The 25,051-nt window shown below is 51.3% G+C and overlaps 1 protein-coding gene across 2 annotated transcripts in view; it reads left to right on the forward strand.

The window, feature by feature from the left end:
* DHRSX (dehydrogenase/reductase X-linked) overlaps positions 1 to 24,403 on the forward strand; it is a 133,924-nt gene extending 109,521 nt beyond the window's left edge. The window contains exons 5-8 of one of the 2 annotated variants that reach the window (XM_032474455.1): positions 1,588 to 1,795; positions 7,845 to 8,052; positions 19,193 to 19,437; positions 23,630 to 24,403. In XM_032474455.1, the coding sequence (XP_032330346.1) occupies positions 1,588 to 1,795; positions 7,845 to 8,052; positions 19,193 to 19,396 (620 nt within the window). In that variant the 3' untranslated portion in view covers positions 19,397 to 19,437; positions 23,630 to 24,403. Of the gene's footprint in view, positions 1 to 1,587; positions 1,796 to 7,844; positions 8,053 to 19,192; positions 19,657 to 23,629 lie in introns of those variants that run through there. The other variant, XM_032474454.1, reaches the window with a different exon arrangement.
* Positions 24,404 to 25,051: the final 648 nt, after the last annotated feature.

A 25,051-nucleotide genomic window follows, 5' to 3' on the forward strand; every position in this document is an offset into this window, starting at 1 on the left:
AAGGTGGGTCCTGCCGGGGAGCTGGGTGTGGTGGGGCGTGCACAGTGGCCTGCGTGTCCAGGGAGAGAGCTCACAGTCCAGCCGGGAGAAGTGTCCACACGTACACTTATGCACACACAAGTGCACGTGCAGAGGGTTACATGTAGAAATCCAGACTCACACACATGCAAAGACTCATATGTGTGCTTATCTGTACATCCGTATATCTACATATAACACACACATAAATGTGTACACACCTGCAGATGCATAGAGACAGGTATGCACATATGCATACACGAATATATATGCACATGTGCAGAAAATCATTCACATGCCAAACAATTTGCAAATGCAAATATATATGCAAATACAAGAGCCTATGGAAATGAGTATACAAATGGAAATACATGTATAGATGCATTATCCGTAAACATATGCAAATGGGTGGTTAACTGAACACTTACGCATATGCAAATACCGCTGCTCACAGTTACAGTATGTACACACATGCATATGCATGAATATGCAAATTCCTTTACCATACCCCACTTACAAATACATATGCAAATACCTCTGCTCATATACAAATATGTATACTTATGTACATGCATATGCATGAACATGCAAATACATTTCACCTCACACACTTACAAATACATATGCAAATGCCTATGCTCATATGCAAATACATACACTTATATATATGCATATTCACAGATATGCAAGTACATTTAACCTTACCTTGTACACTTACAAATACATATGCAAATACTGCTGCTCATATACAAATGTGTACACATACATACATGCATATGCATGCATTATTTGCAAATGCAGGCACTTCTGCAGATACACAGGCATGCTCCTGCATATGCAAATCCATAGACACACATGTACCACAAATGCCTAAGAAAACACGTGTGTAAATTGATAGGCATTTATAAATACATACGTGCAGGGAGATGCACACACAAGTAAACACGCAGATGCAGAAACGTGTATAAGTGTGTGTGTGCATGTATGCAATTGCATACATGTAAATACACGCACACGTGCATATCATACGTGTGCACACGTACAAACACGTCTACGGTAGGCATACAAATACACACAGACTCACACACGTATACGCCACATCTTCTTTATCCAGTCACCTGTCGATGGACATTTAGGCTGTTTCCACGTCTTGGCTGTTGTAAATAGCGCTGCTGTGAACACTGGGGTGCAGGTGTCTTTTCGAATTAGAGTTTTCTCCAGGTATGTGTATGCCCAGGAGTGGGATTGCTGGGTCATATGGTAAGTCTGTTCTTAGCTTTTTAAGGAACCTCCAGGCAGGACAGTCTGATCTTGTGGTGGGTGCTGCTGTTTTGTGATTATTTGCAAGCTCGGGCCACCGAAGGGCAGACTTTGAGAGCAGGAGAGGTCTTACTGGTCTGTTGGCTTCGCCCCCGCAGCATGCAGGGCAGGAGGCTGAGAGGCAGTGAGGACCAGACCCCCCCCCCCCCGTCTGGGCTCCCAGGCTGCTTCCTCGTCCCTCTGCGGGAGGCGGCTGTTCCATCTCATGTCGCCCCATGTTCCTCTCCCTGAAACTCCCCGTCTCCCCAGCCGGCGTGATGATGGTCCCTGAGCGGAGCACTGAGGACGGCTTTGAGGAGCACTTTGGGGTGAACTACCTGGGCCACTTCCTGCTCACCAACCTCCTCCTGGACACCCTGAAAGCATCCGGTTCTCCTGGCCGCAGCGCCAGGGTGGTGACTGTGTCCTCGGCCACGCACTATGTTGGGGAGCTGAACCTGGACGACCTCCAGAGCAGGCAAGTGAGCAAGCGATGCCGGCGGCCCCGTGGGCTTCCAGGGAGGTTGGGGCTTGCCCATGACAGCGGCGCACTGAGCAAAGTCCCCCTGCCCGGTGACGCCAGTGCACAGGCCCTGACTGTCTCACATAAACCTGTCCTGTAATAGGAACTGGAACGACCAATGCACACAGACCTTCCAGACACCGCAGGCTCCGTCCCAGAACACTGCAAAGGCGGCCATCACACCACTGTTTCCCAGTGCACGTAAAAGTCATGTGTACGCTAGACTGTATTCTGTTCATTGTGCAATAGCATTTTGTGTAAAAAACAAACATGTACATTAAAATAACACTTCATTGCCAGCACTATTTACAATAGCCAAGACACGGAAGCAACCTAGATGTCCATCAACAGATGACTGAATAAAGAAGCAGTGGTATATTTATACAATGGAATACTACTCAGCCATGAAAAAGAATGAAGTCATGCCATTTGCAGCAACATGGGTGGACCTGGAGATCACCTTAATGGCAGATGTCTGGTCTCCAGAACTGGGAGGAAGTGAATTCCCATTGTGTTAAGTGCCCCCCTCCCCGCCCCAGTCTGTGGGTCTCCTGTCCCCTGTGCGGGGCTGTAAGAGGGTCTTCCAGGTCCTGAGGAATCTGAGCTGTGCTGGGATGGGCGTCAGGGATGCCTGAGCCACACCCAGAGTCCTGCAGGAGCCCTGGGGTTTGCGCAGGCAGATCTCACTCCCAGCCATTTCTGACCTGTTCTATCAGAACCCAGGGGGTGGGAAAGTAATCTGGAAAAAAAAAATGGACATATAACTGAATCACTTTGCTGTTCACCGAGACCAGGCAGGTGAGTCCCACACTCTCCCCAGTCCTAGCTCTGACCTCGGACAAGATGGGATGGCTCTTGGTGGCAGAATGAGCAGGACCTCCTGGCTGCAGGGGTGGCTGCGTCCTGTGCCACTAACGAAGGTGCTTCTTTTGGGTAAAAGTGACGTGTTTCCAGTGGCGTCGTGCACCAAGGTCCACCTGGAGACCAGGGCTCAGAGTGGACTTCCACCGGGTCCCCCCTGCTGTCTCCTTCTGGAGGGTAAGGACACCCTCCTCTTGGGTTCATCATCCCTCCCAAGGTACGTGCTTCTTACAGGCTTACTCCCTCCCGGGGAGGAATGTCTCCTTGTTCCCATTGGCTTTCTGTCTTCCTTCTTCTTTGGTGCAACACATCAGCATTGGGAAAGTCCGCCTTTTTTCTGTTGCTTCCTGTACAAGTTCCCTGGGGCCGTGGTGACAAAGTCCTGCAGACTGGGTGGCTGAGAACACCAGTTTATTCCCTCCCAGTCCTGGAGGTGGGAAGTCCAAGCTCGAGGTCGGTTGGTTGGACAGGATGGTGAGGTTCTAGGGGAAGGAGGTTCTGGAGGTTTCAGAGGAGAGTTTCTTCCAGGCTTCTTGCCAGCTTCTGGTATTTTTGCCTGACCTTGGGGTTCCTTGGGTTTGTAACGCATCTCCCCATCTGTGCCGTCATCTCTGTGTGAGCGCCTTCTGGTCATCTCTGCCCCGGGCATCTTCTCTCTGGGACTTCACGTGGTCCCCTCTGTGTGCCTGTCTCTTTGCCCCAAATCCCGCTTTTTAGAAGGACACCAGTCATATTGAATTACAGCCCACCCACCCAAGCTCATGTTAACTTCATTACCTCTCTAAAGTCCCTGAGGCAGGTGGCGGGAGGTTATAGCTCAGTGGTAGCGCACATGCTTACCATGTTTAATACCCCACCAGGACCTCCTCCAATAATAAACAAATAAGTTAATCTAATAGCACCCCCCCAAAAAAAAATAAATTTAAAAAAAGACCCTATGTCCCAGTTAGGTCCTATTCTGAGGTCCTAAGGGTTAGGACTTCCACAGATCTTTTTTTTGGGTGGGGCGTGGACAGTTCAGCCTCCTAACAGTCACCGTGTGTCTCTCCCCAGTTGATCCATCTTTAACCTTTTAAGACACATGATTTCACCCTGACTTGCGTTGGAGAGTCAGTCATCACTGAGATCTGAGTCACAGCCAAGTCTCTAATTCTGTTATCCTCTGGAACATGAAACCTAATTAAAACTGTTTTCCCTTGTTAAACTGTCCTTTATCAGTCTGATTTGCAGGCCCCAGGACAGAACCTAAAAGTATAGAGGGAAAAAAATTTTTTTCTCTCCCTGCATTTTACCTTATTAAAATGTAAGCCTTACATGTATATATTTTTATAAGTTCAAATACGTGGATGTGCATATATTGTCTTTGGCAATAGTAATTTTTTTCCTTGATGATAACTTGAAAACCTCATTGGCTCAGCAGAAAGGGAGGGCCTGCTATGTTCCTGGCATCTTGCTAAGAATGGGGGCCTTTGCTGACCACGTCCACTGAGCACCTGGACTCGAGTAGCTCAGGGCAGCGGTGTAACTACTGCAGTGGGCTTAGGCCGGTTCTCAGATCAATGGCAGACCTAGACCAGGTAAAATCGTCACTCTAGTAAACAGCACACACTGTTTATATGAAACAAAGGCGTCCAAAAACCCAGGGTCTTCTTCCCAGCCAGAAAGCCATGGCGCTGCAATTTAGAGTAGGGTTTCCCATCTCTCTGTAATGTTCTCTTAGGTTTTCAACCAACAATCCTTTAAAGAATTGTTGAGCCTTTGATTCCATACACAGAGATGCGTATATGGTGTCCAAACTACCATTCTTCACCTTTCATTCTCTTGTCTGCAAGGCAGAGAGAGAGAGACGGTTGTCTGAATATGCCATCCGAATATATGCCACATCCACATAAAGATTATTTTGAGCTGGAGGCTACTGAGACACAAGATATGCAGAAAGGTGGCTTTCTGGAATTTCCTTATCTGAATAAAAGCATAAACTCATGCTTGTTTAAGAAACAAGACTTCCCAACTCTTTTGGAGTTTCACTTCTTTCCTAAGAAGTCCCACACATGTGTAGAATTAGAAGTAAAATCGGTATTTTTTTTTTCTTGTTAATTTGGCAGGTGCCAGTTTAATTTGCATGCCCTCGTGACGGAACTCAAAAGTATCGGAGAAAAGTATTTCCTCCCCAACAAAAAGTCTACCCCAGCACTGTCTCTACTTTTGTTTCACATTATTTATTAAATAGTTCTATCAATAAATTATTTTTTTTAAAAAAACAAACATATTTTCATGGTTTCAGATTCTACCTTTTGACACCATTTATTACAAAAGCAGGTTATTAAAAATCTCACATTTCGACTCAAGCCATGTAGACGTCTCATGAATTTCTTTCACCTCCGTGTTAGTTTGTGGGTTGAGTCTGCCTTCGCCTGCCTTTTTTCTGTTAACGTTGTAGGAGTTTCTTCATTGTTTTAAACATCAGATGTCTCTGCTCATTCCTTGAGGTTTCATTTACAAATCTTCGTGGGGGAATCACGTCCTCTTGTGTGTTGGCTTTCATTCTTTTCCCATTTCCACTGTGAGTATTTCTTTATCCTTAAATCTACCAGGGAACCTCTTCTGAACTTACGTGTACTCTTGGAATTCTTTTTTTTCCCCTCCCACAGAGACATGTATTGGCTTTTTCCCTCACTTACTATTTTTAAAGAATTTCAGTTCTCTCTTGTCCGCCTGATGTATAAAACCGTAATTACACAAGCCGTTGATTTACCCTTGAGAATTCTGCTCGTGTATGTCTCACTGTCTTCTTTCTAAATTCATCACCCCCGTTTCCTCCCAAACAACCCTGTAAGTGCAGGGTCGAATGTGTGTATGTGATGTCGAACTGGCCCAACGCCAAGACGAAATTTCAGCTTTCATCTCCTCCTACTTAATCACTCCCTCTTTCCTGCAGTTTCCTCCTCTCCTGCAGCGAAGAGACAGAAGGAATTTGCCAAAACCAGTGTCTTGATGGTAATTGGGGGATTGGGGCTCGTCTTGGCTCAGGGGAGAGAATGTGTGCCCAGAACTGCCCTATTTTTTTTGTCACAGTTCCTCCCTCCAGAAGAAGTTGTGTTTGGAACTCCTTCAGCAGCTCGTCTTCTGTCACCCTTGGATGACCTGCTCCGACTCATCTCTGAGACAAAGGACCTGGGGTTTGTTTTCCAGCTTAAATTGCATGGACCCCAGGCCAAGCCTCAGAGGTTGCATGTGGCCACTTTTGACAAGTGGGCTGATTCTGGGGATGTGGGGACGAGCGGATGAGGAAGAAAGATGCTGCCCAGAAAGGGGCAGGAGGTGGGACCACGTCCCGGAGGGGTGGGCATGCTTGTCACGTGGACAGACTGCAGGCGCCGACGCGTGCTGTTTAGAAGAATGCTGTGAGGTTTCTCAGAAAGTCTCACCGGGCAACTAAGAGGCTGATTTCCCAATGATGTCATTTCTACTTGCACTGTTTTTCTGTGTTTTTAAGTATTTCCCTTTTGCTTTTATCATTTTTTTCCTTTTATGTGCTTTCCTTGGTAACGTTTTCTCATTTCACTTAAAACATTTTTTTTTTAATTGAAGTAGAGCCGATTTACAATGTTGTGTTAGTTTCTGGTGTACAGCAAAGTGGTTCAGTTATACGTATATATGTCCTTTTTTGGATTCTTTTTCATTATAGGTTATTATAAGCTATTGAATAGAGTTCCCTGTGTTGTACAGTAGGACCATGTTGTTTATCTATCTGATATATAGTGGTTTGTACCAGCTAATGCCAAACTCCTAATTTATCCCTCCCTGCCACTTTGGTAACCATAAATTTTCTCCATCTGTGAGTCTGTTTCTGTTTCATAAATTAGTTCATTTGTGCCATTTTTTTAAGATTCCACATATAAGTGATATCATATGGTATTTGTCCTTCTCTGTCTGATTTACTTCACTTTGAATGACAATCTCCAGGTCTATCCATGTTGCTGCAAATGACATTATTTCGTTCTTTTTCATGGCTGAGTAGTATTCCATTATGTGTAGACACCATAACTTCTTTACCCAGTTGTCTGTGGATGGACATTTAGGTTGCTTCCATGTCTTGGCTATTGTAAGTAGTGCTGCCATGAACATGGGGTGCAGGTGTCTTTTCAAATTAGAGTTCCCTCCAAATATATGCCCAGGAGTGGGATTTCTGGATCAGATGGTAAGTCTTATTTTTAGTTTTTTTAAGGAGCCTCCCTTCTGTTTTCCATAGTGGCTACAACATTTTGCTTTTCTGAATCATTCAAAGTTGAGTTTACTTTTTTCAGTTATTCGTTCATATTTGGTAAGAGGTTTTATCCAAAAGTGGTGTTGAAAGGGGGAGGGTACAGCTCAAGTGGTAGAGCACATGCTTAGTGTGCACAAGGTCCGGGGTTCAATCCCCAGTACCTCCTCTAAAAAAATAAGTAAGTTAGTAAACTTAATTACCCCCCCAAATTTTTTTAATTAAAAAATAGAAATTAAAAATAAATAAAGAAGAAAATTAAAAACAAAAAACAAAAACAAAAACAAAAGTGGTGTTGAATCCCAGCGAGTGCTTTTTCTGCATCTAATATAATGATTCTGATTTTTGTTTTATTTTAATTTATTATTATTACTTTTAATCCTCGTGTTAAACTCCTACAAGGGTGAATTGCAGGGATGGCTTTTCTTCTAACTCAGGAGACACCACTGAGGTTGAAAGTAAACATAACCTTGTCTATGGGTGGGGGCTGTATTCCTATCAAAGAAAATTAAGGAAAAGGAGCTGTTGGGGCACGAAGAAGGCGAGCCATCCCTAATGGAGGAGCAGTGATGGGTTTTGTCCTGCAGGCATCCTGGTTTTCCCTCTGTGCACCCCCGCCAGCCCCAGGAAATAACCTAAAGTGTGAGAAACAGGTGTCAACAGGGAGGAGCTGGTGATTCTGCATCAGAGCAGGACAGGCGTCAGTGCATCTCCCAAGTGTAGAACGTTCCAAAGATGAAGAAACAGAGCAGCCAGTTCCCGGCGGTGCACACCGTCCACGTCCCTGCACTGAGACCTGGGGGCGTCCCTCGGTGACGTCCTCGGCAGCCCGCGGTTGGAGACCTCCCCTCACACCTGCTCCCCCCCCCAACCCCGCAGGAGCGGCTACTCGGCGCACGGCGCCTACGCCCAGAGCAAGCTGGCCCTGGTGCTGTTCACCTACCGCCTGCAGGCGCTGCTGGCCGGCGCCGGCAGCCACGTGACCGCCAACGTGGCCGACCCCGGCGTGGTCAACACCGACCTCTACAGACACGTCTTCTGGGGCACGGGGCTCATGAAGAAGATATTCGGCTGGTGGTTTTCCAAGGTAAGACTCCGAGGGCATGATACGAGGGGGCGGGGACGGCCACCTCAGGGCCACTGGTGGGGAATCGGGTGCAGCCACCACTTAGCGGGGTGGGCTGGTTAGGCTTGTCCTCTGAGTCCTCAGAAGGGTGACTGCCCTCGTGGTCTCAGAGCCTGTGGCCCCATCCCTGAGACAGGGAACAGAGACGGGCCATTCCCGTGCAGGCCCATGGCTGACAGTATTTTTTTTTATGAAGTAGAAAAGTGACCTGGGGCAGAGGAGGGCGGTGGGCTTTTTTGCTGCTCCCAAAGACCCTCAGATTGCAGGTGTTTCTGAATCAGGTCTGATTGGTTTCTCGGAGGGTAATTTCTTCAAAGACGAGGTGGTGTGTGGGGTCTCCTTCCGGTGTCTCTGGTGCCCTTGGTTTCCGTGCCCTCAAAAGGCACTGCCTGGTCCCTCAGTTTCTCACAGAGTGAACCTCTGAAGTGGCCTCCCCATGGGGCACCCAGGTGACGGCAGAGGCGTGGCTGAAATACACAGCACTCTCACTGTCCGGGGGACCACCCTGAGCCGGTGACACATGGCACAGGACCCAACAAGTAGGAGCCAGGGACACACAAAAGGGTTAGTGAGTTGTGCCTGCCCCCACGAACGTGGCTTAAATGACGTAGAGGGTACAAACGAGGAAATCCAAGGCACTTTGAATCCCACCTCATGTTTCATCCTTCCCTGTTTGCATTTGTCCGAGTGATCTGTCAGGATCTAGTATGCAAGGGTGTCTGTTTCTTTTTTTTTAAGGTTATAGTCCATTTATAGTTAGTGTAAAATACTGACTATGTTCCTTGTGCTGCACAGTAGGTCCTTGTAGTTCCTTTTGTGCGTAAGTTTGTCCCTCTTTCTCCCCTCCCTCCTCTATATTGTCCCTGGGGTGTTTGTTTCTTTATCCAGCTTCCTTTTTGGTACATTTAGTCCATTATCCGTTTTACCCTGATAAATACAGTAATCATTAAAGAAAAAATTAACTTCCCAACCATCACCCTTCATATGAGACACAGGCTAAAATGAATTCCTTTATACACGTTTAATCGCCAGGTTAACCCAGTGGGACTTGTAAAGACCAGTGTCACCCCTGGAGGCCCAGGGGTGAAATTTCACGGCCAGGGTGGGACAGGGCCCCTGGATTCATTCCACATGGCTGTTTTCTCGGATGATTTCTTTAGCATCAAATTCTTCAAAAGGGGTTTGTTTCTCTAGAGGCCATGCACACAGAAAATCCAGTACCCTGATTTCCCCACCTCGTTTCTGCTTGTGTTTCTCTAGTATCTTGCTCCCGGACCAAACGCAGTCCCATTTAAACCTGCATAAATCTGCGTTGTTGTTTTTTTTTTTTCCATCAGCAGTCATGTTGTGTGTTTCCTGCACAGTCATCTTTTTTTTTTTTTTAATGGAGGCACTGGGGATTGAACCCAGGACCTTGTACATGCTAAGCACGCACTCCACCACTGAGCTACACCCTCCCCGTGGGCAGTCATCTTGCTGATTGTTAGAATTACTTTTTCTTCCCTCTGCACATCTTCGTTCTGTGGGCGGTGCTGATTCAGCAGCAAACGCTCGGGCTCCCACAGCCCTGGCGGGTGGGCAGTGTTCATTTCGTCCTCCCCGCGGGGTCACAGAGATGAGAATGTGATTGTCGGAGCCCTGGAGGGGAGGGCGGGGGCCGTAAATCATAGTGATTCCATGAGTTCTCCTCCTCTGCGTCTCCTCCGTCCAGAATTTGGGGCCATCCCGGAACCCAGATGCTGACAAAGCCAAATTAACGGATGCCACTGGTCCCCAGCATCTGGTGACACTGTCTACAATTACATATTCCTCACCAGGACCTCCAAACCCACATCTCCTGAATCCCCAGGTTCCCCTCTGTGGTTCCATTTAAAGTTCAGGTCACCTTTATGAATGTGACATCTCGTGTGAATTATTTGCTCCTGTCCTCTGGGGACGGTGTTCCGTGTGTGTTTTATTGGGGGTTGGGTGCTGATTCAGAAAAAAAAAAAATCTTCCTGCACATCAGGAACGTAACCGAGTGTTTCATATTCCACGTTTTTACCCCCATAATTCTTGTGCCTTCTGGTCTTCGAGAAAGTCCTTTACGTCACAATGAATCGAGGGGTTAGGCCTTTTTTTGTTGTCATTCATTCTTTCAGGGGGTCCTTCTGGTTTGCTGGCTACCTTGCATGGTTTCTGGGTTGGCCTCTTGCTGAGAAATTCCAGCTCCGGTAATTTCAGTTGTGTTGACGAAAAATTAATCGGTCCATCTAAGAGAGAAATGGAAAATTTTATTTTGAACAAAATTTGAGGCTTATAATCGTCTGAAAACTGTCCCGCCCATGCGAAATCAAGGCACAGTGATAGAAGGTTTTCGAGATAGAGTTCATCAAATGACGTGTTGTGTACAGAATCCAGGTCTAAGCGGTGTCCTGGTGGGTCACGTGACCCCTTACAACATCCTGAAGGAACTTTTTTTTTATGGAGCTGTCTTGTTGATGCTGGGAGAAGGTCGCTCTTGAGGGCTGAGCAGGTGTTTTTGCCAAGGTAGGGGGGAGGTTTGGTCCTTGCCTAACGCACACGCAGAGTGCGCAGTGTGGGGAGATGAGGCAGAAGGGCAGAGAAAACTGTTATGTGTAGATGGTTCTAGTCTTGCCATGAAAGAAGTTTTATTTTATCCTCGTCGCAGTGAGCTCCTTACGCAGCCTGGAGGGTGTCTGCAGGGCATGAGGTAGGGGTTCCCGCCGGTACCCGTGTGCAAACCCGCACCCGCGCGTCCACCGGTCCATCCTTCGCTGATCGCGGACGGACCCCCTGCATGGTCGCCGTTTGTTCCGAATTCCCTCTCCTCTCCAGTGGTGCCCTCCCCACCCCTCTCCTGTCTTGCCCCTCCTGACCCCAAACCCAAGTGTTTTTCCGGATCGCCTTTTAGCAAGACAGGATTGACGACCCGGGTGTCTCTTTCTAAGGACGTGTTTGCTTGTTTTGTTTTTTTTTTCGTACATTTCAGTTGTTGGCCTCCCCTCAGACCTGGTGTCATCACCCTAACGGAAATGAATTTGGGAAAGGCATTTTTTTTTTAATAATTCTTATTCTTTATTGAAGTGTGGTTGATTTACAATGTTAGTGTCAGGCGAACAGCCAAGCAATTCAGTTACACATATACATACATGTGTATGTATGTATGTATGTATTCTCAGATTCTTTCCCATTACAGCTCGTTACAAGATATTGAATGCAGTTCCCTGTGCTGTACGGTGGGACCTTGTTTATTTACTTTATATATAGTAGTTAGTGTCTGCAAATCCTGAACTCCTAATCTATCCCTGGGAGGGGGGCATTTTAACATCATGGAGGGAGCATGGAGGTTTCAGACGGGGCTGTTTCCTGACTGAATGTAAGTCCTCTCTTGTTTTGCACACGTCTTTCTGGACGCTTGTGATATGGTGGTTTCTAAAGAGAAATATACGTATTTGGTCTTTGTCCCCGTTTTGGGCACAGAGCTCCTGAAACCCTTAGAATTTACTGAGTGATGAGAGCCAGAAAGGTGTCTCTTGTTATGTGAATGAGGTGACCTCTGGCCCTCACCTCAGGATGGGGGACTGGTTGCCAGGGGAACCAAGCAGAGATTTAAAGCGTTGGAAATTTCACTGTTGGTGGCAATGCAGTTTGGTGCAGACACTGTGGAAAACAGTATGGAGATTCCTCAAAAGACTAAAAATGGGCTTGCCATATGAGCCAGCAATCCCACTACAGGGCATATATCCAGCAGGAACCCTAATTTAGAAAGACACCTGCTCCCCAATGTTCATAGCAGCACTATTTACAATGGCCAAGACATGGAAACAGCCTAAATGTCCATCGACAGATGACTGGGTAAACTGTGGTATAGTCATACAATGGAATACTATTCAGCCATGAAAAAGAATGAAATAATGCCATTTGCAGGGACATGGATGAATCTGGAGAATGTCATTCTAAGTGAAGTAAGCCAGAAAGAGAAGGAGAAATACCATATGAGATCGCTTATATGTGGAGTCTTAAAAAAAAAAAAAAGAAGAAGAAGACAAATGAACTTAAATATAAAACAGAAACAGACTCACAGACATAGAATACAAACTTGTAGTTGCCAGGTGGGAGAGGGATGGGAAGGGACAGACTGGGAGTGCAAGATTTGTAAATACTGACAGGTATATACAGAATAGATAAACATATACGTATGTTTATATGTATAAATAAATATACACAAGATCTTGTGGTAGCTCACGGTGAAAAAGAATATGAAAATGAATATATTCATGTATGACTGAAGCACTGTGCTGTACACCAGAAATTGACACAACATTGTAAACTGACTATAACTCAATAAAAAAATATGTATATGAATTAAAAAATAATCAATTAAAGGGTTGGAAATTTCAGCCCCACCCTAGCCTCCGAGGACGGGCAGAGGGGCTGGGGTCTGAACCCAACGCCGGCGCCAGTGATGTAACCAACCGTGCCTATGTGAGGAAGCCTCCTTAAAAAACAAAAAGAAAAGGGAGGGGGCGCTTCAAAGGATTTCCCGGTTGGTGAACGCGTGGCGGTCCCGGGACAGTGGCAGCCTGGACGGGGCGTGGGAGGACTCGTGCCCCTGCCCAAGTCTTGCCCGGGCACGTCTTCCATCTGGCTGTTCCTGAGTTCTGTTCTTTTATAATAAACCAAAGACCTGGTGTCCATGCGTCCCTTGGTGCCATTCTGTCACGTCCGTCCGAAGCTTCTGACCTACGCCTTGTCCGCCACCGTGAACTTGGTTCCAAATGCAGAGCCGGTCACCTGGGCAAACCAGTTACGACCTTGAGGGGAAAAGAAATCAGGAGGGTGTTAACGTTTATAAAGATCAGAGCTTAATTAGTTCTTTCTACAAATAAATCCAGACCTTTCCGCACATGGGTGCAGTGGCGTCAGGGACGGCCTCCGGCGACGTGAGTGCCCTTCCGAATGCAGCTCTGTTACAGAAAACCCGCATCTCCCGGGCCATCGGGCCGTGGCGCTGGGACGCCACCCCGGCTCCTTCCCCCGCGGCCTCCAGATCAGCGTGTCCCAGGAAAAAGCGCAGTTCTCCATGCTGAGCGCGTCTGGTCCCCTGGTCGGGGCTTCTCCCCAGCAACCCAGGCCCCTTTGAAAATGCCTTTATCAGGCCTCCGAGTAAAATGAGCGCATCTGCAGTGCGGAGCGGGCCCTTGTCATAATGCAGGACCAGCTGTGGCGGGTTCTGTTCACCACGCATCTAAATCCACGCAAGCAAGACAGGGCATTTGGGTGGATGGGCTGAGAGGGTGAGAGGACTAATTAATCCATTCCAGGAGGCACGTCCCAGGATGCTTTTGAATCCAGAGCTGCTCCGTGGTCAGGGACCACACATCCCGCTTCCAAACACAGTGTCAGAGCGTCTTAAAAAATGCCGGCAGCCCCAGTTGACTTTCCATCGTGTTGTGGGGACCCGGCACCCATGACTCCCCCCCCGTTGGAATTCAGCCTCTTGTCGGAGGTCCTCGCTGGTCTAGGGGAGCCCAACGTCCTCCCAGGGGTCCTCGTCAGACAGGTGGGAGGGTCACAGCCCGAGTCGGAGAGGTGGCAGTCGGAGCAGAGCTGGTGGGGTTCCTGACTTTGAAGGTGGAGGAGGGGACCGCGAGCCACGGAATGCAGTGGCCTCTGAGAGTTGAGAAGACACCAGGAATCGGACCCTCCACCTGGAGTTTGCAGGAGGGACACAGCCCTGCGCACGCCTGGATGGGAGCCCGGGTTCATGGTACGTGTCTGACCTCCTAGACCTTGAAGACGCTAACGGCGTTGCGCTGTTCTCAGCCACCACGTTCCTGGTGACCTGTGGGAGCAGCCAGAGGAAACTCAGGCCCCCAGCTCTTTCCTCGGACCTCAACTCTCAAGACCGCCATCTCACGTCTTTGGCGAGCTCGTGGGCTTCAGATGCTGCCTTCGTGGGCAGGTTGGCCCAGCCCACCTCTCCGGCGCATCGTGGACAAGAAATCCCGGCAGCTGGGGTTCGCCCGGAGGCACGGAGCAGGGAGTCTGGGCGTGACGTCCTCTGGGACTGCAGGCGTCTCACACGTGCTCCGGGCACACAGCTGTGAAGGCGGTTAGGGGGGCGTTGTGCGGGCACGCCCCACGATTGCACCAGGGCGACAAGAACGCCAGCGGTGAGCCATCGGTTGGCTTCTCAGCCGTTTTCACGAGCGCTCGATGGAGAAGTCTGGTGGCAACGAGCTACCCATTGTCGGGGGCAGGAGACGTGGGGTGCAGACGTTGAGCGGGGTGTGAAGGAGGCTTCGGGGAGGGTGCAGCCTTTGCGGGAGGGTTGAAGGCTGGGCCAAGCTCCCAGGACCTGAGCGAGACTGGGACCTTCAGTGTGATGCAGATAGTGGCTCAAGAGGAGGCTGGTTACACCCTCCGTGCCCCTATTTCAGCTGAGTCCCCGTGTGCACCCTGGAGCCCTGCAGTACCTGAGCTGCTTCCGTCTCAGTTGTCCCAAGGACAACCGGCCCCGGCCCCACTGCGGACGCAGACGAGCACAAGCTTACCATCGGTCACGTGCGACGCGTGTCCCAGACGCCGGGGCTGGACCGCGTCCCAGGACGTCAGCGATGAGGTTTTAGGATCAGATGCATCCAACCTGCAGAGCATCCGATGGACAGGAGGCCACAGGGGGCCCCGAGGTCTGGTGCCGGGCTGTTGCAGGGATGGGGTCGCACATGGCGGTGAGGGAGACACGGAGATTGTTCTGCAAACGATGCCAGAGATAAAATCACCAGGTCTTGGCTGGTTGACCATGAAAGACAAAAGAAAGACTCGGGGAGCCTTTGGGGTTTCTGATGCAGGGAAATTGGAGAGCGTGGTGGTGCCTGTCGGAAGAGTGGGGGACGGGCAGGCGGGGACTTCAGGACGGTCACCCCTGAGGTGTGAGAGCTGGGTCTCTCCTCCCGGACGCCAGCCGGGCTGCCACGACTGTGTGTCTGCAGCTCCGAGGAGCAGACAGAGGGTGGGGTTTCGGAGATGCCGGCAGGGAGGGAGTTGATACGCGGGGCCACGCGCACAGGGGGCACGTCTGTCACCTGGAGGCAGACGGAGGAGGAGGATGGAGAGGGTTGGGGTCTCTGGAAGGACCGAGATCTGGCCACTCAGCACAGCCCCTCCCCTCCCTCTGCTGTGCCCCTCGGTTTTCGTAATTTGTTAATTCTGGGTAATGCTCTCTCCTGAGTGTTGTGCCCATGGCTGGCATCGTCGATGTGAAAGCGTTTCCAAGACTGGAAGGCCCTCTATAATTATGCAATTATGAAGCACGCGTTTTTCCCCTCCTCCGGCCGCACGTACACCGCCTGCAGCTCTGTTCAGCACACTTTTAATCCCATCCTCTGTCCCCGTTCCCTGCCCTGCTGGTCGTCCGCTCCAGGACGGCGGGGCCTCTTTCCAAAATTGCCTTTCTTTGCCTTGGGAGCCAACCACATGTTGGTGAGCATTTAATAAACGTTTGTTGTCCTGAACTGGATTGAAACAGGGTGTGTAGCTTCGGGCTCCGACAGCCCCCGAGACTCAAGAATGGCCTCTCGCGGGGAGAACTTTAAACTACAAACCTGTCGAGCCCTCAGCCAGGCTCCCCCCACCCCCAACCACCGCGGGCACCTGTTCTCGGATCCCACCACGTCTGACAAAACCCGACCCGTGTGGCTTCACGTTTGACACGTCTCTTACAAGTCTCAGAGATCATTTTTTTAAGCTGCAGATAAAATGGGGTATGTCGTGTGAACCAGAGGAAGCATCGCTTACGGGGCCTCGTCATCTGCTCAGAAGTGACGCCGCTCTCCCTCACACGGCGCCTGGGGAACACACTTCATCTTTCTGGGGACACGCTGCCAAACAGCGCCTGCCCAGGACGGCTGAAGGGGGCAGATAATCAGATCCTGCTGGGAACTGCAGAAAGTGTACGCGGGAGGGTGGCAGGTGTGCGTGGGAGGGGATGCAGGTGTATGTGGGGGATGGCAGGTGTGCATGGGAGGGGATGCAGGTGTACGTGGGGGGCGGCAGGTGTGCGTGGGAGGGGCAGCTGGTTTATGGTCAGCTGCATATTTGCTGTGTCCTCACCCGATGGAGACACAGCTCTGGTGTGTCTTCCTCCCCTCATAAGGGCACCAATCCCACCTCGGGGGCCCCACCCTCATGACCTCGTGTCTCCCTCTTCACCTCCCGAAGCCCCTGCCTCCTAGTCCTTGAGGCTTCAGCATATGAATTCGGGGTCACACACATTCTGTCCACGGCAGGACATGCCTTCACTGGGCATGTGCTGAAGAAGCATCTCCCACCTGCCGTGGGCGTCGCTGATCTTGGGTCTACTTGGCAGAACCTGGGCCTCAGGGCCAGACGCCCACCCGATCGCTTGGCCCTGGGGGAGGACTCAGTCGACAGGAACGCCCCCGGGAACGGGGACGCTCCGCTTGCCGTCCAGCCGAGCGGTTTTCCTGGTGCAGCTGGAATGAGCGTCAGAACCAACGGGAAGTGGAGGCGATTTGGGATGGGGCTTTCCGGTGAGAGGCTGTCTGTGTGCCGGGAGCGGGTCCCTCCCCAGAAGAGCCGCTGTCACCCGGAGCCCTTCCCCGGTATGTTTCTTGTTGGAAGAGAGGGATCGTTTGGACGCCGAATCGGCTCAGGCGGCTGCAACAGACACCACAGACCTTCACGTCTCCCGGTCCTGGAGGCTGGGATCTGAGCTCAGGGTGTCTGCAGGGCTGGGGTCTCCTGAGCCCTCTCTCCTGGGTGTGTGGACGGCCGTCTCCTCCCTGTGTCCTCCCGTGGGCGTCCCTCTCTGTGTGTCTGGGTCCTCATCCCCTCTTCTTATAAGGACCCCAGTTCTCTGGGATCAGGACCCACCCTAGTGACCCCGTTTTACCTCGATCACCTCCTTAAAGACCCCGTCTCCAGACACAGCCCCATTCTGAGGTCCTGGGGTGAGGACTTCTGCACCTACCGGCTGTGAGCCGTGGGCAAGTGACTAGACCTCTCTGAGCCTCGGGTGTGGGGCTGTAAGCCGGCGTGTGGGTGCCTGGCACAGCGCCTGGCCCGTCGGACTCACCGTCGCCCTCGCGTGCTTGCTGTTTATCGTGCGCAGTCGTGTTTCTGTTTCCCGGCTGTATTCACTGCTCCCGATAAGCGATTACTGCTCTTCCCGTTTTGCAGGTGGGGACGCAGAGGCTCATGGAGGGAGCAGGGCTTGGGCAAGGTCTCTGGTTCACAAGAGGTGATGCAGAAATTTGAACCCAAGTCCTGGGACCTCCCCCCACCAATGCTTTGGCACGTCCCCTTCCTCCAGAGGACACAGATGAATGCCTCAGAGTTAAAGTCGGATGTGTGCATGTGTGTGAGAGCTCGTGTGCATGTGTGAGCGTATGTGCATTGTGTGCATGCATGCGTGTGTGTGCATGCTCATACACCCACGTGTGCATCTCAGCATTTCTCACAACATCCTACCTTCACGCAGGTGTCACGTGTCATCGCCCCGCTGGGTGCTGGTTCGGACAGGGACATCAGCTGTGAGGGAGAATAAATGAACAACACCATGTATTTCATGAGCTGTCAAAACATTTGGGAATTAAAACACTCCCCGTGAAATCTCATTTCCTCCGTGTTCCTGATCCGCCAAAGGCTTGGAAACGTTCCGCCAGTGATCGGAGGCTGCTTTTTATAACCCAGCATCCATCGTGTGCTTAAGGACGTGATACAGGAGGGTGGGTGGATCTGGTTCGTTCTGCATAAGATACACTGGAGCAAAGAGACAGCTCTTTTTTTTTTTTTTTTAACCTGTCCCTTTTCTGTGTCAGCATAAAGCTCTGTCTGGTCAGGGCCACCCTGGGGTGGTGTGTGTGTGTGGGGGTGTATTTGCACGTGTGCATGTGAACGTTTGTGTCTAGGGGTAACTCTCCTACAGAAACACCACCATCAGGGACAATTCCATTGCATCCCGTCTCCCGGGCGGGAGCTGAGTCTCGGGCACAGCCCTGTGTCCTTTGTCCCGCACGCCACAGCCACGCCCCTCTGAGACAGCCGTCCACGTGTCCCGGTGAGACCCGCCCAGCCCCAGGACTGTTACCCAGACAAGAGGATATTCAGCGTGTGGGGGGAACCGGAACCCTCGGATAGAGCCCACTGGGGGGCCCCAGAGAAGCAGCCTCTGCGGAGACGGCTGGGTATGTCCTCGGGAAACCCCAGCGGGGTGGACCACAGGGGGCATTTTGGGTGGGGGTGCCTCCCTGCAGGGACGAGACGGTGGCGGGGCGTTCTGGGCACGTACCCGTGAATCCTCGGCGTGGAGCTGGGCTGACTACGAACAGGCTCAGTTCCAGGAGCTCGTTTAAGGGTTCGCTTGCCCAGGAGGGGCAGCGTGAACTGTGAATGCAAACAAGAGCGTCTTAGACGCCGCTGAAGTTAGAACGGGTCCCTGGCTCTTGTGATAACCTGTAAGGCAAGCTGATCTGAGAAAAACGTGTGTGTGGAACTGAGTCACTGAGCTGCACGTCTCGCACACCCGTGTTCTTGTGAATCAACTCCACCTCAGTTTTATAAAACTGCCTCTTGTGTGTTGGGAAGCTGTCATCTCTGCAGGGACCCAGGGTGGCCCCGTCAGGACTCACCCTCCAGTCACTTCTCCCAGGACAGCAGGAGGTCCCCTCCACTGTGACACCCTGCGCCCTCCACCTGCGGGGGATTAGGGGCCTGGAAGGAGCAGGGAGGCTGGGGCCTGGGGGCAGGTCCTGCTCGACTGAGGAGCAGAATGCAGCGGAGAGAGACACACATGGAGACGGAGACGGAGAGAAGGAGAGAAGAGGTGGAGACGGGGCACGCTTTGCAACAGCTCCGGGGCTCTGGCCCAACCAGGTTGGCTGGACCGGATTGTCTGGACCAGGTTGGCCGGACTAGGCTGTCTGGACCAGGCTGGCCACCAGCCTCCCACACACACTTGTCCACCCAGATGATGCTCGTTCTGTGTCACCTGACAGCTGCCGTGTGGGCGAGGGCCCCTCGCGTGCTCTGCTCTGAAGGCTGACGCCCCACTCTCATCTCCCTCTCCCCGCAGACCCCAGAGGAAGGATCCTGGACTTCCGTCTACGCGGCGGTCTCCCCTGCGCTGGAAGGTGTCGGCGGCCGCTACCTTTACAACGAGAAAGAGACCAGGTCTCTGGCGATCACGTATGACCGAAAGCTGCAGCGACAGCTGTGGGCCAGGAGTTGCCGGTTGACCGGCACCGCTGACGTGACCCAGGACGCCTTGTCGGGGTAGCAGCCACGCCGCGGGACCGCAGTTCAGTCCCGCACTCGCAGGTCTGTCTGCACCGGGCTGCGTGTCTCCATCGTTCTCGGCCCCTCCTCCCCGCCCCACTCAGGGCTCTGCCCCCCCAGCATCTCCCGTCCGCTGCCCTGCTGTGTGCAGGCCATCAAGGAGCAAAAGAGACATTTACGGTGGTCCTCAGCCGTAAACCTTGTGATCCCCAAAGTGTCCGTTTGTTCCAGGTGCCAACGGTAATTAAATCCTGCCACCCACGTGTGCGGTGTTCCTTGCTCAGCACAGAGGCCCAGGTACACGGCGGGGGGCAGAAACGTTCCCGGTAAGACAGAGACATTCAGGGCGCCTGGGACTGAGGGCACTGGTGTCTGGAGGGGTCCTGTGTCCTCGGTCCTCTCGCTCACGCTTTATGACGGACACACAGCTTTGACTTGTGGGTCCTGGACGGAGGGAGGATGGGAGCCCCCCACAGTCAGCTGATCCAGGCTCACGTGGGCAATCGGTGCTCCACTCGACCATCTTCAGAGGGGTCGGTTCACAGCTGCCCCCGCAGCCTTCAGATCATCTGTCAGGTTCTCACCCCGTGACTCACGGACAGACCCTCACCAGAGCTTTAGGAATTCTGTAGGATGTGTGGTAAGTGAGGGGGCCTGGACACCCTCCCAGGGGTCCTGTAGGACAGGTCAGGGAACACCTCACCATGGGGTCTGTAGGACAGGACAGGGACAGGGGCCGGGACTAAGCCAATCATAGGAGTCATCTGCACAGAGTGTGGGGGTCTAGACATAGCCCCCATTTTTAGAACCTTGATTGAAGATTGGCTTCCTCGCCCCCCAGTACCATTCAGTGGCCACCTTTGGCCTCTCTCTGGGTCTCCCCACCTTTCCTCTCATTGTCTGTTAAACGTGCGTGTTGCCCTCTTGGAGACGTCTGCATGCCCGGGGTGCCACCTCATACCGCAACACTAACACTAATCCTCATGTCGAATGCCAACGCTGCCCTGGATGTGGGTGCCCCTGACGGTCCATCCGGTCCTTCCCCAACCAGTTGTTCCCTCATGGACCCTCAGGGACTTCAGGTGCAGACACCTTCTTCTCCAGCAGCGTGGAGGCCGCCCTCTGTGCCCTGGGAACAGGAGAGGGGTGGGTGGGGCGGTCCTGGTGACGTCCAGCTCCCTCTGCAGTGGGCTGAATGGTGACTCCCCGAAAGCTGTGTCCGCATCCTGACACCTGGAACCTGTGGGTGTGTTCCTATTTGGGAAGGGAATCATTGCTGGTCTCATGAAGATCTAAAGATGAGAACCTCGTCTTGGCTGATCCAGGGTAATCACAACTTTACTGACCAGAGACAGGTGCAGATTTGATTACAGAAGAGGAGGAGGTCATGTGACCATGGAGGACAAGATAAAAGAGAGGTGGCCACCATCCCAGGGAGGCCTGGAGCCCCTAGAAACTGGAAGAGGCAGGAAGGACCTTCCCCTGCAGCTTTTGGAAGGAGCTCGGCCCTGCATCTTGAGAACTGAGCACGAATAAAGTTGAGTTGTGTTAAGATACCAACACCTCAGTCAGTGTTACAGAAAAGTCATAGTCCTCAGTGCCTATGAACATCTCAAACAGCTTCATGGATCCTTGCATGGGCACCAGAAGCCCACCCTCCCTCACCCCCTCAGTCAGGCAAGGACGGCTCAATCCTCACACTGAGAATGGCTATTGGGTTCTCAAGTTCCATCCTGGACAGAGAAGGCATTCGGAAGGCTGTTAAAAGGTCTACATGTGTTTCCTGTCGGACGGTGCCCTGAATTTCAAGACCAGTGACTGCCGGTCAGCTAACCCCCCATTCTCTCAATTGTCAAAATCCCACCGAGGACTCCATACTGCATTTTGGCTCCTAGCATATCCTTGCGTTGGCATCACTGCCAGCAGCTCTTCCAGGGTGGTGTTCCCACGTGGCTACAGATGCTTTATAAATTGTTTTCTGGTTCTAACATGGAAGGAGAGCTATTAGACAGTTAGTAATCAGCCATGCTTCTGGACTGTTTTTTTAAAAAAATGTATTTACTTAACTATAGTTAATTCAGAATACTGTGTTAGTTTCAGGTGCACAGCACCAGATTCTTTTTTATTAGAGGTTATCGCAAGGTATTGGATAGAGTCCCCCTGTGCTGTGCAGTAGAGCCTTGTTGTGTGTCTGTGTTATATACAGTGCTGTGTGTCTGCTAATCGCAGACTCCTGATTTATCCCTCCCCCTCCCCTTTGGTAACCATAAGTTTGTTTTCTGTCTCTGTTCTGTAAGTAAGTTCATTTGTGTCATTTTTTTCAATACCACATAGAAGTGATATCATATAATACTTGTCTTTCTCTTTCTGACTTACTTCACTTAGTATGATCATCTCCAGGGCCATCCATGTTGCTGCAAATGGCATTTTATTCTTTTTTATGGCAGAGTAGTATTCCACTGTATAAATACACCACATCTTCTTTATCCAATCATCTGTCGATGGACATTTAGGTTGTTTCCAGGTCTTGAGTGTTGTAAATAGTGCTGCTGTGGACATTGGGGTGCAGGTGTCTTTTTGAATTATATTTTTCCCTGGATACATGCCCAGGAGTGGGATTGCTGGATCGTATGGTAACTCTATTTTTAATTTTCTAAGGAACCTCCGTACTGTTCTCCATGGTGACTGCACCAAATTACATTCCCACCAGCAGTGTAGGAGGGCTCCCTTTTCTGGAACGGAGTGTTTATTTAACGGCCACTTATAAAATGTGAAGGAAGACACATCTCACTTTTCGGGTACTCAAGAAAATCGGGATCAGATTCTCCTTCTGTCTCCTGCCTCTCAGGCATGGTGCTTTGCTCGGCTAAGGCGCTAAACTCTATAAACAAAACCGCCTCTAAACAGAGATGCTGAAGCTGTTTCTTGCTTTTAACATCTGCTGCTTCTGCGTGGGTGTGAGTGCACGGACGCTGCCCAGTCTATTTCTGGAGATGGGTCTTCTGGACATGTGGGCATCAGTGTTGTGGACGTGCCATTCCCCTGGCAGCCCTGGGCAGGTGGAAAGTTCCCCTGAGTGTCCCAGGCACAGCCTGGAATCAGAGGACACTGCCGTCTTGACGCTGTCCCCAGACACTTGGAGTGGCCCCATCAGACATGTGGCCCATCTTATGGGAGCCGCGCCATGAACAGTACCCCCTGCTTGTCACGTCAGATGTGCGTTCTCCTCCGCATGTCCACTTGTCACTGGCTCCCCATCTCACCAACCTGGCCCTCGCTGCACGTGGAGAACGCCGTGTTCAGCGAATCTGCCTCTCCAGGGTTGCTTGTCTTTGCTTTAGAAGAAAAAGACAAGAAAAGATTCCAGAGAGTTGTGTTCCCAGATGGAGTGCTAGAGCCTTTCACAAACATGACTTACGCACTCATTCATTCATTCATTCATCATTCATCTGTTTTTTCTAAAAGAGTGTTGAATACTTTTATGTTCTACTTTAGGTACATAGATGGATAGATAGGTAGGTATGTAGATACTAGACATGATACTGAGAAAGGAAGATAGGTACTAGATAGATGGTAGATAGATAAGATGGGCAGATGGATAGATACATGGATGATGGATGGATACATAGAATGGATGGATAGATGGATGGATGGATAGATGGGGTGGACAGATGGATAGATAGATATGTAGATACATAGATAAATACATGGATGGATAGACAGACTGATAGCTTGATTAGATGGATAAATACATGAATGTATGGATAGATTAGATGGATGGATGGATAGATAGATAGATAGATAGATAGACAGATAAAAAAATGGATGGATAGACAGACAGACAGACACAGACAGATAGGGTTCTGGGTCAGTCAACTTTTTACATAAAGGGCCAGCTGATGAATGTCTCTGTACTTGGGGCTATGCAGTGGGTCACAACCGCTCTGTTTTCCCACACAACACAGAAGCAGCCACAGACACATGCTCCCCCAGACAGCTGTATTCTAATAAAACTTTATTTACAAAAAAAGCGGTGAGGTCAGATTGGTCCTAGGGCCGTACTTCGTGGCCCCAGGCTTTGGCCCCGTGTGCCGGGTGAGGCTTGGAAGTCCCTTCGAATGGGTAGGAATTTACCCTCAGAAAGACTCAACGTCTCACCAGCCTCAAGTTCCTGGTGGCACTTAGGTGGGGCCCTCAGGCGTGTCTAACCCCAGGGGCGGTGTTTCTGTTACAGATGCACAAGAGGCTGTGAATTCTGTGCCGCAGAACCGGGAGATGTTGGCGTGAACCGGCAGGAGACCAGGACAAGGCCCCCGGGACGTTCATCTGAGATGCGCACCCCTCGTCTGAGTGCCGCTGTGGCTGGCAGAGCTGAGAGCCCAGCACGTGAGACTCTGCACAGCGGCCAGAGAGGAGCAGGCCGGGCCCTTCTGCAGGGCGCGTAGACTCCGCAGGGCGTCCGCGTGGCTGAGAAGCGTCCTGACGCCCTTCACGGGACAGCCGCGGGTGACAGGAAGGATGACAGGGACCGGGGACCAGCACCGAGACGGGGTGCACCCAGAGGTCACGGGGCACAATGACACCTGAGCACCAGAGGTTCCTGGACTTCTCCATTCCAGCTGCAGGAGAGGTGGCGACCAACAATGTGACTCACAAGACCAATTAATGCATCCTCGTGGCCTGTATGTCACACGTCTGCAGAGCCCCCCAGGGAATTCAGGTCTTTGTGTGAAGACGGGGGCACGTGGCCCCTCTGGAAGGCCCTGCTCGCTCAGACAGCTCACTGAGATGCCGTGTGTATGTGTCCTGGAGCATCTGTAACAAATAACCTCAAACTGGGAGGCTAAAAACCACAGACATCCACCCTCCCTGAGTCCTGGAGACCAGACGTCTGAGGTCAAGGTGTCCCAGGGGCCGCGCTCCCTCCCGAGGCTCCAGGGGAGGGTCCCTCCTGCCTCTTCCAGCTTCTGGGGGCTCCAGGCGTCCATCCCTGGGCTGGTGGCCGCCTCCATCCCGTCTCTGCCTCTGTCTCCACGTGGCGTCTCCTCTGTGTCTGCGTCTCTCCTCTTCTGTCTCTTCTGAGGACACTGTCCTTGAATGCAGGGCCACCTCCTCCAGGAGGACCTCCTCTCAGGTCCTTCCCTTCCACCTGGATAATCAAGAATGACCTCTTCAAGTGAAGATTCATCATGAATTATGTCTGCCAAGACCCTTTTTTTGCCAACAAAGTCATATCCACAAGTAACAACAAGAACAAAAATATGAAAACGAATTATGTCTGTATCTGCATGACTGGGACACTGTGCTGTGCAACCAGAGATGGACACATTGTAACTGACTGTACCTCGACTTAAAAAAATATGTATGTATACAACTCACAATTAATAGGCATTAGGACACGCTCGCACCTTTTTGGTTGACATTAGGATTTAATCCACCACATGCTGCATGAACAGGGTGCCTTGGAATCCCAGGAAACGCCCGCTCCTCTCCTGGTGACCCGGGACGCCGTGGAGGCGATGGCTTCCTCTGCACGTCCCCAGGGTGGGCTTCCCGGGCCAGGGAGCCTGCACGGCTGCCCAGGACCCTGGGCTCCTCAGGGCGCCTGTTGGCTTGATGCTCTGCTGCCGCCAGCTTGGAACTGCTAATGCAGCGT

Source organism: Camelus ferus, chromosome X (genome assembly GCF_009834535.1).
Source record: "Camelus ferus isolate YT-003-E chromosome X, BCGSAC_Cfer_1.0, whole genome shotgun sequence".
Classification (NCBI taxonomy): domain Eukaryota; kingdom Metazoa; phylum Chordata; class Mammalia; order Artiodactyla; family Camelidae; genus Camelus; species Camelus ferus.